Source organism: Oncorhynchus mykiss, chromosome 15 (genome assembly GCF_057628025.1).
Source record: "Oncorhynchus mykiss isolate SJ-2025 chromosome 15, ASM5762802v1, whole genome shotgun sequence".
Classification (NCBI taxonomy): Eukaryota; Metazoa; Chordata; class Actinopteri; order Salmoniformes; family Salmonidae; genus Oncorhynchus; species Oncorhynchus mykiss.
Genome location: NC_143036.1, coordinates 50,347,687 through 50,364,302, shown reverse-complemented (window position 1 = coordinate 50,364,302; position 16,616 = coordinate 50,347,687). Strand labels below are relative to the sequence as shown.

Below are 16,616 nucleotides of genomic sequence, written 5' to 3'. Positions count from 1 at the left end.
ACAAAGTATTAACTTAAGGGGGCTGAATAATTTTGCACGCCCAATTTTTCAGTTTTTGATTTGAAATGTCGTTCCACTTCATGATTGTGTCCCACTTGTTGTTGATTCTTCACACAAAAATACAGTTTTATATCTTTATGTTTGAAGCCTGAAATGTGGCAAAAGGTCGCAAAGTTCAAGGGGGCCGAATACTTTCGCAAGGCACTGTACTAAGTCATGTTTTGCAGTGGGGTCAAATACTTATTTCCCTCATTAAAATGTAAATCAATTCATAACATTTTTGACATGCGTTTTTCTGGATTTTTGTTCTTGTTATTTATTCTGTCTCACTGTTCAAATAAACCTACCATTCAAATGATAGACGGATCATTTCTTTGTCAGTGGGCAAACGTACAAAATCAGCAGGGAATCAAATACTTTTTCCCCTCACTGTATGTGAACTTCCGACTTCAACTGTATGTGCCCTTTGGTTTCCATTGGGTGGTCGATTATTGTTACAATGTCCGTTGGTGCGTGTGAGTACCTGTGCTGTGTGTTTTGGCTTTCGTGCCTTTGTGGATTGCGCAGATGATTACGGGTCTCGTCCCGTGTGTTAATCATTGTGCACGTGTGTTATTTATTCGAGCTACTCCTCACTCTTTTTGTTTTGGATTTCTACCCTGTGTTTTCTTACTCGTTTTCTTGGTGTTCGTCCCCGTGCCTTTAGATGACGTAATTTGAGCTTAATAAAAAAAACTATTTCACATTCCTGCGCCTGTCTCCCGAATCGTTTATGCCGACTTGACACAGGCTGTGTGGGAAATGATTTAAGACTGAGACTCTCTCCAATACAACCCAACATTGCAGAGTTAGGTGCATCCTTTAAAGCACACCCTTCTCATTAACTTGTGGTGAGTTATTCACAATTTTCGATGAACAAATAAGGTTTTATATGTAAGATGGTTAAATAAAGAGCAACATTATTGATTGTTATTATGTTATTATTTGTGCCCTGGTCCTATATGAGCTCTTTGTCACTTCCCACGAGCCGGGTTGTGACAAAAACTCACACATTATTTTGGAGATTCTTTTTTTTTTGACTTAGTTTTTATTGAGGAACACAAAGAAAATACAAGTAAAGTAAAAGAACAACAAAAAAAGATCTGGCAGTTACAGCGCACATCATCAGATTAGTTACATTGACATCATCTTTTAACATGACAATTTTCAAGGACAAAACCCACTTTTCACCAGTATTCCTGACGTCTATCCTCTTTGTGTTCTTAAAGCAAAGGTCATATGCTCCATATGGTGTATTTCTTTAATAATATCTATCCATTGTGTCACGGTGGATAACCTTTTTATTGGCTGCCAGTAGGACCTTCAAGAGGTACTTGTCTCTAGTGTGTAAGTTATTAGGTATTTCACCCATGCACAAAGAAATGAATGTTTGTTCTATGTCAAATCCCATTATTTTTCCAATGTTAGATCTTATTTCTCCCCAGTAAGTTTTGATTGCGGGGCAGGACTCAAAGATATGGGAGTGATCCACCCTTGATAGCCCGCATTCTCTACAACAAGGCTGTAGGGAGCCAGTCTGTTTGCATTTCAGTTTAGGTGTTCTGAAGAAACGTATAACATTCTTCCAACAGAATTTTCTCCATGACCTTGAGTTGGTGGAGCTTTGTTGAGTCTCAAAACTGTTCAACCATGTTTCAGTTTAACATAGTTTGTAGATTGTTTCTTTGAGGTTTGAATACCCAAGAAAAGATTGGAAATAGTTTTTTTGATACTCCCCATGTTGTATGCGTTAGTGAATACTTGGATACATTTTGGAGGCGCTCGAGTGTCAATCGCTTTTATCTCCCTTAAGAAATAGTGTCGGACTTCTAGGTTTATCCAAGCCATGTTTTATACTCAGGTCCTGGGAGTTCTCTAGGTCCCCATTCCTTATGATTGTACTGAATGATGTGATGCCTTTCTGGGTCCACTGTTCAAATCTGCTCTCCTGAATTGCAGGGATGAAGCCGGGCCAATGAAGTATGCGGGCCAACTCAGCAGTTTGACCTCTCTGTCTAAATGATTTTGCTTAACTACCCTAAACCATGTTTCAAGAGAGAAAATAATCAACTGATTTTGTCTATTGTATATTTCTATTACCATGTCCTTATTTCCCCAAACTGACTGTATGTGTATCTCTGTCAAAGTAGTCTCCATGTCTTTCCATTTGGATTTGGATACTGAATTGCAGCAGCAACACATCACAGGTCTGAATTGGGCTGACAGAAAATAATACTTTATGTTTGGTAAGGCCATACCACCTCTATTGGTTGGTCATTGTAATGTCGTACACATAATTCTTGGTCTCTTACCGTTCCAGGTAAACCTTGGTATCCGTTTATCCCATTCCCTAAACTGTTTAGACGGGATTTCTATGGGCAGTGATTGGAACAAATACAGAGAACCTCGGCAGGATGTTCATTTTGATTGTTTCAATTCTACTACTAAGATCCGCAGGAAGTGAATTCCACCTGTCCAGGTCATCATATATTTTCTTGTTGTTGTGATCGTAATTCGTGTCATAAAGTTTGGGTGTATCTTTTGGTAAATTTACTCTAAGATATTTAATGGATGAAGAGGTATACTGGAAGTTATAATTACTCTTCAGCTCTTCCTGTGAGGTATAATTATATACTAGGACTTGGGTCTTGTGTACGCTTAAGCACATACACTGACTATGTTCCAAATGTTTGTAAAACATCCATCAATCTAGGTACACTTGAGCCTGGGTCTTTAAGGAGTAACAGAACGTCATCAGCATACATGCAAATCTTATGTTCACTGCCTCTTATTGTTATTCCCTCTAAAGATGGGTCTTGTCTTATTGCCTGTGCTAATGGCTCAATGTACAAGGAGAAGAGCGTGGGTGAAAGATTATAGCCTTGTCTTGCCCCTCACTCTAATTTTATCATTCGTGACAAATGTCCATGTCTCTTTATTCTAGCGGTCGGACATGAATACAGTGTTTTGATGCACTGTATCACTTCTTTGTTGAAACCAAATCTTTCCATAACTTGGAATAAATAATCCCATCCCACTGAATCAAATGCTTTTTCTGCATCTAGGCTGATTAATATAGCACTTGTCTTATTCTGAGTGATGTGGTCCATGACATGTAGTGTTCGCCTTATGTTGTCCTGTGTCTGCCTATTTGGCATGAAACCAGTTTGATCCCCGTCAATCAATTCTGGGATTATGTCTTCCATTCTTTTGGCTATTATTGATGCATATAGTTTGTAATCTGTATTAAGAATTGCGATAGGTCTATATGAACTGCATTCTTTCTCATCTTTACCCTCTTTTGGGATTACAGATATGATGGCTTCTCTTCATGATGGTATTAGACCCCCCCCCCCCCCCTCCCACAGAGTCCAGTTAAAACAGCCCTGAAGCAGAGGTGTTAGTTGTTCTCTGAAGACGTTGAACCATTCTGAAGGGAAGCCGTCAGTGCTTGTTTACTTTTAGATTTTAGATTTTTAGATATTGCATTATTCATTTCTTCAGTGGTTATTTCTGAAGTAAGTCTATCATTTTGCTCTGTCCCTATTGAGGGAAGATCAAGTGAGTTCAAAAAAATGCTCGCTTGTCTGTGCGTCTGCCTTCTCTGGTTGCTTTTGCAGATTTGTGTAATGTGATTTAAATGCATTCTATATTTAATCCAATTTGCATGTAATCTTCTTGTTTTGCGGTCTTTCATTTTGAATATGGTATTCTATGCTTGTTTCCTGAGTCTCCATTCTAGTAATTGTGTTGCCTAGGGGCCTGATTCATAATATTGTTGTTTCAGGAACCTGAGATTTTTCTCTACTTCTTCGCTATATACCTGGTCAGTTTCCTGTTTTACCTTTTGAATCTCTCGTAATGTAAGAGGGTCTCTGTAATGACGACGAGATCATTCTAAGTTTCTTAAAGTTTCCTGCAATTTCAGCCGTTTCTGTGCTTCAATCTTTTTCTAGAGAGATGATGTGGCTATGATCTTTCATGTAGCAGGAGATACTTCCCCGTTATCATTATTCTCCCAGATAGACATTCGATTCTGTCTTTATTGGTTCCTTGAATGCTGGATCATTCAGCACAATTGTATTAAGCCTCCATAGAGTATTTCTTGGTTTGCTGTCAAGGTGTAGAGTAAGGTAAACTCCATTATGATCTGATGTCGCACTACCCGATCCTACAATCCTTAAGCCTATGTCCATCTGCATTGTCCATGAAAAAGTAGTCTAACCCTGGAGTATTCAGTGTGGCGGGCTGTCATGTGGATGTCACGCCATGCATCAAGCAGTCCTAAATCCTGCAATATCCTATTGATCTTTTTAGAAACCAGGCTAATTTTCTGTTGATTTTGCTGTCCAATTTTGAGTTTAAAATCGTGTTAAAATACCCTCCACAGATAAGAGTGCCAGAGGTTTCTCTGGCAATTAAATCAAACACCTTCCTGTCATTCCCCGGGGGCGCGTATGCATTTAATAATGTAACTTCCTTGTTATCCAGTTTACATTTAACAAGTATAAATCTACCCTCCTTGCCTTTTATTTCTGATATAAACTCAAAATGAACTGAATTTGGGATCAAGGTTGCAGTGCCCCTTCTACCCATTTTGTAAGAAGACGAAAAGGTTATTCCTATATCCCATTTTCTTGAGTTTCTCGTGTTCAGGAGTGGAGAAGTGAGTTTCCTGCCAGAATGGTATGTCAACCCTCTCCTGTTTCATCTTTGCTATTACCTTAGTTCTCGTGATGGCACTCCCCGGTCCGTTAACATTGAGATGTATTGCCTTAAATTCCGGATGGTGCATCGATATAAATACAAAAACCTGTGCACTACAACTGCCTGCTTAACATGAGCCTAAAAAGTAAACCGAAGTGGGAAAATACTTTGGTATTTGGACTCCCATGTCAGAGGACTGTCTCTTGCCTCTGGAGTTTGAGGGGATGAGCCTGTCCGCTGGAGGGGCCCCTCGTTCAGATATGAAAATGAGTAGCGCAGTTCCAAACAAGACCTGTTAGAACCTGAAAATGTAAAAGGTACCTATTTCATTGCGTTCACACATCGGTTAATTACAAGTGAAAACTATATAGGTCCTGTGTAAATATCATGAATCCTCTCCTTGATATGCCCGTCTGTCACCCTGTTGTCAATGTGTTATTAACGTGACCATACATAATGTGTCCATAAAGAACACATACCTATGGCTCATCACCTTTGCTCAGCATTGGGGGAAAATAGGGGAGGCATTTCACCTATTGCAATGTCAACCGTAACAACCCAATATGTCTTACCAGCTCGCGGTAACTCTTAAGTCTGTTAAATCCGATTCAGTGTCTTCTATCTTCTTGTTGGAAATGCCTGAGTCTCTCTCGCATGTGAACGTCCTCTGGCCGAGTTGATTTCCCTCTTATTCCATGACTCTGCTCGCCGACAACGATCCATGGGAGGGCCTGCACAAGTTTTTCCCCCGGTGAAGACGCCTTTATCCAGAAACACCCACATTTTTTGCCGGGAATGGCGTTCGGGAAGGCAATATCTTTCTCTTTAAGTGCTTTCTTGATGGGTGTATTCCTTCCTTCTTTTCAGTATCTCTCCCGCGTTGTCCTGACCCAAGAACACTCGTTGGCCTGGAAGTTAACAGGCTATTTCCAGGCTGCATGTAAGAGCTTCTCTTTGACTGAGAATTGTAGGGAACCGTACTCCTATAGATCTTGGTGGGGCGCCGCTGGGGGGTGTTGAGGCCAGAGGTAAGTGTGCTCTCTCGATTCCCAGGTCAGTGTCGTCTTCAAGTATTTCTTTGAATAGACCCTCCACAAATTTGGGCATAGAGTATTTTTCTGCGCCCTCTGCCACGGAATAAAGTCTAATGGTGTTTCGACGTGAAAAACCTTAGATGTCTGTCACTTTTGCCTGTAGTGCGTGATGGCTTTTCAAATACTTTTCAAGTATTTCCTTGACTGCAGTGTTCCATGTGTTTGTTTCCCCAATGCGCTGTTATGCATCCCCCATTCTTGTAGATATGCTGTGAAGTTCTTATTTGTTTTATTTGAGTTTCTGGTTAATGTCCTTCTTGAACTCATTTAGTTATTTTCGTACATCTTGTCGAAGTTCCTCTCGCAAGCCTGTGAGCGCCACGCTCAATTCCTCCTTTATCACCTCACGAAATGATGGTTCTATTGCAGCTGCTAGCTTATTTGCGCCAGCATTAGCCATCTCTGTTTTGTCTACGATTACACAGTGGCAAGAAAAAGTATGTGAACCCTTTGGAATTATCTGTAATTCTGCATAAATTGGTCATAAAATTAGATCTGATCTTCATCTAAGTCACAACAACAGACAAACACAGTGACCTTAAACTAATAACACACACATTATTGTATTTGTCTTGTCTATATTGAATACATCATTTAAACATTGAAGGTGTAGGTTGGAAAAAGTATGTGAACCCCTAGGCTAATGACTTCTCCAAAAGCTAATTGTAGTCAGGAGTCAGCTAACCTGGAGTCCAATCAATGAGATGAGATTGGAGATGTTGGTTAGAGCTGCCCTGCCCTATAGAAAACATGCTTTTCACAAGAAGCATTGCCTGATTTGAACCATGACTCGAACAAAAGAGATCTCAGAAGATTAAGATGAAGAGTTGTTGACTTGCATAAAGTCGGAAAGGGTTGCAAAAGTATCCCTAAAAGCCTTGATGTTCATCAGTCCACAGTAAGACAAATTGTCTATAAATGGAGAAAGTTCAACACTGTTGCTACTCTCCCTTGGAGTGGCCATCCTGCAAAGATGACTGCAAGAGCACAGCGCAGAATGCTCAATGAGGTTAAGAAGAATCCTAGAGTGTCAGCTAAAGATTCACAGAAATCTATGGAACATGCTAACATCTCTATTGACGAGTATGTAAAACACTCAACGGGTGGTATTCATGGGAGGACACAACGGAAGAAGCCACTGCTGTCAAAAGAGCACCTGTGCAAGGTCCTGGGTGTCGTGAGGGTGAAATCAGGGGCAGGAAAGCAGAGTTCAATAAAGTGCTACTTTAGTGCACACACGGTGAACTACGGTCAACCCACTTACGGATGCTCAAACCAAATGCCCCAGACACAGGGAAACGAAAACAGTCTAGCACTAAATACACAAACATGTACATCTAATGCAAACACCAGGGTTACAATAATCAATCCCGCACAAAGAACCAGGCGAGCCGGCTGACTAATAAAGCCTCACTAATTATAACCAACTCAAAACAGGTGTACTCAATAAACACATAAGGAGGGGGAGAAAATAATCGGTCCGAGTCGTGACAACCTGGATATTCCACAGCGTTGCTGGCAAAATATTCTGTGGACAGGTGAAACACAGATGAAACTAAGGTTGAGTTGTTTGGAAGGAACACAAAGCACTATGTGTGGAGAAATCAGGCACTGCACAGCACACCAACATCAGAACCTCATGCCAACTGTAAAGTTTGGTGGAGGGAGCATCATGGTTTGGGGCTGCATCATGGTTGGGGCCTGGACAGCTTGCTATCATTGACGTAAAAATGAATTCCCAAGTTTATCAAGACATTTTGCAGGAGAATTTTAGGCTATCTGCCAATTGAAGCTCTACAAAGGTCGGGTGATGCAACAGGACAGTGACCCAAAACCCAGAAGTAAATCAACAACAGAATGAAATATGCCATCTGGAGTGACCCAGTCAGAGTCCTGACCTCAGCCCGATTGAGAAGCTGTGGCATGACCTCAAGAAAAAAAGCGGTTCACACCAGACATCCCAAGAATACTGCTGAACTGAAACAGTTTTGTTGGGAGGAATGGTCCAAAATTCCTCCTGGCCGCTGTGCAGGTCTGATCCGCAACTACAGAAAATGTTTGGTTGAGGTTATTGCTTCCAAAAGAGGGTCAACCAGTTATTAAATCCAAGGGTTCAAATACTTTTCCCACCCTGCACTGTGAATGTTTACACGGTGTGTTCAATAAAAACATGAACACGTATAATTGTTTGTGTGTTATTAGCTTAAGCAGACTGTGTTTGTCTATGGTTATGACTTAGATGAAGAGCAGATCAAATTTTATGACCAATTTATGCAGAAGTCCAGGTAATTCCAAAGGGTTCACATACTTTTTCAAGCCACTATCTTCCGCTGTCTTGTTACAGCTCCACACCCTTTTCCTAATTCCTATTTTCCCCTTTTCCATTTTGTGTAAATGATTATAAGGCTCTGAGTAAATACTTGAATTTAGGGGGGAAATACCAAACCGATGTGCTGTACGAAAAACTAGCCAGCCATTTCCTAAGTTGCGTCACCGGAAGTCTCACACTCATTCTTATGTTTAATAAATGTATTGTATAGAGTGTGTTATGGGCTCGCAATGATGGCAAAAGCAACATTTGAGAGTGCGCTGACCCTGGTGCTATAGGGGGTACGCAGCTGGAGGTTAAATGTTTGAAGGGTATGGGACTGTAAAAAGATCGGGAACCACTGGTCTAGATTACCAGGCAATTGTTTTGTGGACTGTGCAGTGCCATAAGGACTGCATTTTCACCTTAGCATGACATGTTTTCAAAGATGAACCAGGCTTTAGTAATTACCCCCCCCCCCCCCCTCTCTCTCTCTCTCTCTCTGTAATTTAAAATATCAGAGAGCACCCACAATATGAGCAGAGAGACATCAGGGGCCACACACAAATACACACACAGTAAAACACACACACACACATCACAGCCCAGTGCCCCGGTCACCCTGGCTGGCACTCAGGTATTCATAAAAAAATCCAGCTTTTGAAGCATTGGAACATGTACTGTATAATGACACTGTTTAATTATGTTGTTACAGTATGTTCCGGCTGCTAGTATTGTACATTGTACAGGATGTTTATGTTTGCGTCTCAAATGGCACCCTATTCCCTATGTAGGGCTTCGGTCAAAAGTAGTGCACTATAGGGTATACAGTGCCATTTGGGATGCAGAGTAGGCCTATGTTATCCTGATTAAAGTGATTAATGAAATAAAAAAACAAACAACCTTCTAGTCTACCCATATACAATCACTGTGATTTGAACTAGGACGTTCAGCTAGAAACAACCCACTTGACTTTCTCGAACATGATAATGAATGTGTTTTTGGAGGCTTCATTTGGGAGGTCCTCTGTAGCAGACTAACTACAGCACCGGAGACAAGCGGATACAACACCACACAAAAAGTACTTCTTCTGAAGTCTCCAAGTGCAGTAGAGAACAAACTCTACCTGATTAAGCTGATACGCATGGATGGAATTCTTTTCTCATGGACCTCAGGATCCTTTAGAATCAAAGTGAATTAGTGAGAATGGTGTTTGAACAATATAGTGTGCTCCAGGGGGAAGTTTCGGTGCAGAGCTAGTATTATCTTCTCCACCCCCAGTCCTAGCCTTAACCATTAGTGGGGGAAATGCTAAACAGACCCAAGGTCAGTGACTAGGGACAACTTCACCAAACACCAATATTACTGTAGCTGTTATATATTACTGTTTTAACCATGGATCACCACCTGCTGTTTAGCAGGTTTGTATAGTAAATCTCTCCCACCAGGAAGTGTCCTCAGTGGGCCGGCGTAGCTTAGTGGGCGACAAGCTGAGTTCAGAGGCACTTCACCATCCAGCCAGTCCCAATAAAGAGGAAGTCATCACGTCTAGGCAGATCAAAGGGATAGCAGAGAGTAGCAGAGAGAGAAGGTCAGGTTGGTCTAAGCCTGCGTAGCCAATGGCACCCTTTTGCCTATATAGTGCACTACTTTTGACCAGGCTCTGGTCAAAAGTAGTGCACTCTGTAGGACATAGGGTGCATTTGGGATGCACACTATCGCAGACGGATGCGTGAGGTAGCATCAGGGGAGGCTCCCTACTAAGTGGTGTATTACCAGAACAGAAGCACAGCAGGGATGGCTAGGACTGCATCCCAAATGACACCCCATTCCCTTCATAGTGCATCTAATGTGGGCCCTGGTCAAAGGAGTGCACTATATTGGGAATAGCCATTCATTTGGGACACAACCGGGGTCTGGGTTTCATACAGAACAGATAAGCCCAGGACAGAACCCTGTCTTCGCGCCATAGGGCACAACCCAAAAACGAATAACAAAACTTCAGGGAAGGAGTCTGTAAAATTTGTAGATTGTGACCTGAGAATGTTTGAAAGAAAAGTTAGTGTACTGGAATAGGGAGACATAGAGTTTTCAAACTCTAACACAAACTTTTAGGAAGAGAATACAAGAAGAGCTTTGGTCACATTTTCAGAATAACAAAATGCTAATTGAATGACTAATACCTGATTTTTGAATGAACTATAGAGGCCTATTTCTTCATGCAGGATGCTTATGTGATCAAGCTTCTTCCCGTCAACACTCAGAATAAATGTGCTGTGATTATGCTATTACAGGGGAATGCCATCGGTCATGGATTGCAGCTTAAGCTGCTCATTCACAACAAGGTTTATCTTTTCTACCACACCCCTGTTTATTCATCCCTTGTCATTTCTACCCTTATCAACAGACTGTACATTTGGTGCTTGGAAAAACCAATCAGAAAAAAAGTGAGGGAGTTAAAAAAAAACATATGTAGGCCACACCCCCTGCCCTGTCTCCTGGCTGGAATGAATGCAGCGAGCGCTGGGTGAGTGTGCCTCGTGCCAAGGCGCGGCCAGGCCCGCTGTACCTGATCCACTGCCAGCATAGTGCGGGCACCGTGCCAACCGCCCTCTCTCCCTTCCTCTCTCTCTCTCTCTCTCTGTCTCTCTCTGGCTCTCATTCCAACTATCTATTCATGCACTGCTTTCCATTTAAAACAGGCTTAGAATTTTAAATGCTTAAATCCTGATGTGGGAAGAGAGAGGGTGAGGGTGGAATTGATGTAGTGGAAAATAGTATTCAGACTCAGTGCTTGTCTGTTAGAATAACTAAGCATAACTCCGAGTTCTGGGTCTTTCAGATCACTGAAGTATGTAAGAGAGTAAGGCTCATAGAAATATAATATTTTTTCTAATAGGGATTCTGTATTTATGGTAAGGTAGTATGTGGGCCCAGTTCATAGCGTCTTTGAATGGTTTGTTGGCCAATGCTAACCAAGAGATAGGCCTATAAACCACTCAAAGATGATATGGCCCACACACTGCCTTATCATAGAAATACAATCCCTACTATAAAAAAAATATATATATCATATTTCGAATATAGGGCATTAATTAATTAGATATAATGAATCAGGTCGTTAATATATGGTAATTAATGCATAGTGGCTCATACCCTAAAAACAAAAATGTACAGCACTTCTCTTCTGCTATTCGACCATCACTGGCGCTGTCCAGTAGACGCGTGGTGCTGATATGCAGTCGGGGCGCTGTCCAGTAGAAGTGGGGCTGAACTTCGAGTTCGGGCCGGCTTGGACACAGTTGCTATGGGATTTCTTCCCAATAAATGATATGTTTAGGCACTATCAATCAAGTAACGTCCTCTGACATTATTGAAATGTTTCTACACTATAGGACATAAACTATGTTCAGTACAGATGAAACAATGTTGTGTTTGATATGTATGTGTGTGATTTTGATTATTTCCAGGAAATGCATTAACAGATACAGCCTGTACTCTATCCTAAAAATCAACACACACACACGCCACCTGTGAGCATCCCAGTATGCTAGTTTAGGGAGGGCTGCTTGAAGAAACCACATTATTAGATTATTAGATGTTATTAGATGTTTATTGGGGATAGATTTTATTCCAGCGATATAACGGACATTCTAGTCTCAAAATCATTTGGAGGGAATTTACGACGCATCCTGCGCTCACTCTCTACTTCTCTCACACTCTCTCTCGTTATTTCTCTCTCCATCTTCCGTTTTATTCTATCAGTATAGAATAACTGTGCGCATGATGGTGATCATCTACAAGTTTGGGTTTGAGGACAGTCGATAGTGACTTGTGATCTCTAAGGACTTTCTTTCTAGGGTAGATCCCATATGCTATTCTTTATCAGATTTAAAAGGACATTGTTGACGAACTACATATTTCCAGTGTTTTTCTTTGCCTGGGAGCGTAAACGATTCACACATCCTCTAGCACAGTTGAATTAGAGGAGCTTTACGACGTTGCGGTACACGTGATTGCATCTTTCAGTCCTTTATAGCAATCATATTGGAGATCATACTGCGATTTCAGGATGCCAAACCTATTCTCCTGATTCTCCTGAACTAGCCTATTACTTCTACAAATATCACTAAGAAGTGGGTTATTTTTGGAATACGAAACATTTAATTGCGTCACATGGGAGTTCCCAAGCGTTAAACTGCGAACCTCAAGAAGATGCTACCTTTTTTACGCACCGGGTGCATAGCCATATGAGAGCTTTTGCAATGAGAGGTTCGTTCTCAACATGTTTTTTTCCAAGGATTACACGTGGAGAGAGGCGCTTCGTGAGAGGAAGACCCGGCTGGTGAAATTACTTTTGATTTTTGTGAGAGGGTATCGCTCTGTTCAATGGCTCCGGCTTTAAGGTTGACTAAACGTACGGATGCCAACCCCTGGCCAAGGATGTCTTCAACTTTCTGGGTTGTGATACTGTTGACGAGTCTCTTAATCGTCTACTGCGGTAAGTCCTCTGGCTAGTTTTCCCTGGTCATATTGGTTCATATTGAGAAAGTGCTGCTGCGGTAGACTATAGGGTGACCGTGGTGTCACTGTCTACTGCTTTGACATGAAAATTATGCGACAGCAATATCGGGAAATCACTTCAAGGGTTATTGGTTTTGCCATTGCAGTCGAACTAATATCGTTTCAAAAGTAGGCTATTGGATAACAGTACCGATCTCATGCAAGAACGCGCCCACTCACGTATGCACAATTACACACACCCTTGCCCACACGCACACACACACACACACGCGCACACACACACACACACACACACACACACACACACACACACACACACACACACACACACACACACACACACACACACACACACACACACACACACACAGAGGCAACAAATAATTTACTTATAAGGACACAGTTTATAATAAGAGTAGCACACTCACTCTGTTGGATGTGTGGAATTGTCAAGTTGGCGGCTTACTTCAGTACCATCACCCTGTGGAAAGGACAATCATGCGTCAGCCACTGTTTGTGCTATTAGATCATTGCCGTATTTCACCTGGTTGCAGTTGGATTGCACTGGACTGTGATAGACTCATTAGGTGGAAGCTTCCTCATCATCACATTTAAATGAAGAGAATGCCATGAATGAAAAATCTACATTTCGTCTTTATTTTTTTCTTTATTATGATCTTCATTTAGCCCACCCAGGTTAGTCTCATTGAGATAAAATGTCATCTTAGAGAGAGACATTCATTCAGCCCTAACTCATCTGTGTATTCTGACCACGAAAGGATAGCATGCCATGCCAGTATTATTCACTTGAGAGAGATCTCCAGTTGGCTCTATGGGTTATGTGTGAATATGTATGGGAAAGGAAGCATTAGTGGTGCATTAAACGCGATAAGCTTATTACAAGCTAAGCTATTTTATTAGCACTTAAGCTAATGACTAACAATAATTCCGTTGTCTAGGGGCCACATTTACCACAACAACAGATCCCTCCTCTTCGCTAGAATTTCATTGAACATTCTTGTAATTTAGTAGAGCTTCTTATCCAGAGCGAGTTACAGTAGTGAGTGCAAACATTTTCCTACTGGGCCCCCGTGGGAATTGACCAACAACCCTGGCATTGCAAGAGCCATGCTCTACCAACTGAGCTACACGGGACTCATTTCCTCTCCTCTTCCAGAGTCTTAGGTTCATTATAGGCTGCAGCAAAAGCCGAGGAGGGAATTGAATCTCTTTTTTCATTTTCTTCTCTTTTGTCTTGAGAATGAACGGCCTGTGTGTTTCGATCACATAGAGACTGTGACTGTTTAATCAGTGGCCAGTCTTTCTCTGGATGTTCCAGATCAGTGTGTGTCTGTGTGTGTAAACGTGTGTGTGTGTGTGTGTAGCAACTCTTCCTCGGTGGAAACCTAACATAGCAGGTGTAAAAGAAAAGCCTGAAACTAGATTCCCCACATATTCTGGTATTGACAATATTAAAAAAAAATGCAGAGGGAGGTTCTCTTCTGCAATGTTGGCTGTTTGCTCTGGTCAGCCATCTACAGAGCCATACTGATCCTCCCTACTGCAAACAGCTGTTTGCCTCTAACTTGATTTTACACTTGTTTCATGTGTCCCTTTCCTTGATGATTTCTTCTTTCTCACTTTCTCCTCTCTGTCTCTTCCCTTTTGTCCTGACCTACCTTTTTTGTCCATTTCTTCCCTCCTGGCTTGTCTTTTCTACCATGGTCTGACTCCTTCCGCTGTCCCTTTCCTTGTCCTGGCTTGTCCCTCTTGTCTGTCCTTTCCCGTTTCCTGTCCAGTCCCGTCTCTCTCGTCCTAGGCTGCCTCTACCCTACTCTCCTGTCCACCTTCACCTGTTTCTCCTGCACTCTTCCCCCTATCCAAAATGGCTTCTGAAGCAGTGCCCTGACCTACTTGTGGTCTCTGACATGAATCTCAGAACCTGACTGGACTGGCTGACCAACAGATGGCATGCTTCTCTACTGTGAGTCACAGAACAGAAACATAGCCAGAGCTGATCCATAATTGTTATGCTGGGTATGAGATGAAAGTACAGCGTGTGTGTGATTACATCAGCTGGATGAGAGGGTTTGGACTAGGGCTGGGCGGTGTACTGTATTTTACCGGTAGTGATGCACGGACCGGTATGGGTTTTTACTTTACCTTCTATAATGATATTTCAATGTTTGTTAAATGTGATACGCCACTCTGGCACGTGTTATGTCAGTTTTTTTAGTTGACTCCGTTTGCTACTCGTGTCGTCTCTCTCTCTCTCTCTTTCCTCCGGCATGTCGCTTTCCCATGTGCATCCCACACCAAGCCCTGCCCCGTCACTCAGGTTGTTGCTCAACAAAACAACCACGGAGTCACAAGCACTTGCCATGCCGTCACACTGTATGCATGGTCAGATGCAACAAGATGTTAACAACAAAGTTGATTTCCACTTTGGTTCTTAATATAAATCCACAAGCGTTCTATATTTACACAATTAGTTAGTGTGTCTTACTGTCTGCAAACAGCTAGTTTGTCTTTTCTTAGCAAGTTGTGGGTAAAATAAATTGTGTTAGCCACTAATGTAAGTAAGCTGGCTAGCTAGCTTGCTAAATGTACAAATAGTCAAAGCAATCGTAGCTAGCTCATACAGCCTGATACCAGTTCTGGTGTAGGCAAAGATCACCATGTTGTTTGTGCAATGGTATCTTCTAAATCAAAGAGGAATAGGGAAAGCATAAATATGTTAGTTTGCGCTAGCTACATGAAATAAGAGAAAACATGTAATCTAACATCTAATTAGTGTCCTCTGGGAAACCCTGACCAACACTTTGGTTCCTACTCTTTCACAATAGTTCCTCCCTGGCTTCTTCATTCATTGTCATGTCAAATAACAATATATTCAAAGTGCTGCCCACTCCACTGAGTATGCAAACCATTAGGGACACCTGCTATTTCCATGACATATACTGACCAGGTAAATCCAGGTGAAAGCTAGGATCCCTTATTGATGTAACCTATTAAATCTACTTCAATCAATGTAGATGAAGGTGAGGAGACAGGTTAAAGAAGGATATTTAAGCCTGGAGACAATTGGGACATGGATTGTGTATGTGTGCCATTCAGAGGGTGAATGGGTAAGACAAAATATGTACTTGCCTTTGAACGGGGTATGGTAGTAGGTGCCTGGCGCACCAGCTTGGGTTTGTCAAGAACTGCAATGTTGCCGGGTTTTTCACGCTCAACAGTTTCCTGTGTGTATCAAGAATGGTGCACCACCCAAAGGACATCTAGTCAGCTTGACACAACTGTGGGAAGCATTGGAGTCAACACGTGCCAGCATCTCTGTGGAATGCTTTTGACACCTTGTAGAGTCCATGCCCTGGCAAATTGAGGCTGCTCTGAGGGCAAAAGGGGGTGCAACTCAATATTAGGAAGGTGTCCAAATATTTGGGACACTTAGTGTATATTCCAGCTATAGATGATTCCAACAGTTCACCATTTAATTAGGCCTAGATATTGTGCCCATATCATGCACAGTGGCACAGTGTGCAAATGCTAACAAATGAGTGCAGGAAATGACGGAATTCATGAAATTGTTGTTGGAGTTGGATTGAACAAAATAAAACAATCAGAATGGAGAAAGCCCCATTGAAATCACATCTAATTTGTGTGGCCACCCTAGGGGTCATGAACTACTCATGAAGCATATTTAGAACGTTTACTATTCAAAAACATAAAATACCGTCACACTGTGAAGAATGTTACACATATATATATATAATTATATGATATTTTGGCCCAGTCGCCCAGTCCCCAGGCATTATAAGACTTCAGATAATGTTTGTCAGGAAATGGCAGCACGAAAACAAGGACAATCTAGCCATATATAGCTTGGAAAATAACTGGCAAAATGTTTTAAGGAGGTACTTGTTTCTGAAAATCCTGTTACT

At 41.8% G+C, this 16,616-nt stretch overlaps 1 protein-coding gene across 1 annotated transcript in view; it reads left to right on the top strand.

Annotated features, from left to right (window-relative positions):
* Window positions 1–11,664: 11,664 nt before the first annotated feature.
* Window positions 11,665–16,616, top strand: part of tafa5a (TAFA chemokine like family member 5a) — a 167,049-nt gene continuing 162,097 nt past the window's right edge. The window contains exon 1 of the mRNA XM_021563372.3: window positions 11,665–12,649. Coding sequence (XP_021419047.1) covers window positions 12,538–12,649 — 112 coding nt within the window. The 5' untranslated portion in view covers window positions 11,665–12,537. The remainder of the gene's footprint in view (window positions 12,650–16,616) is intronic.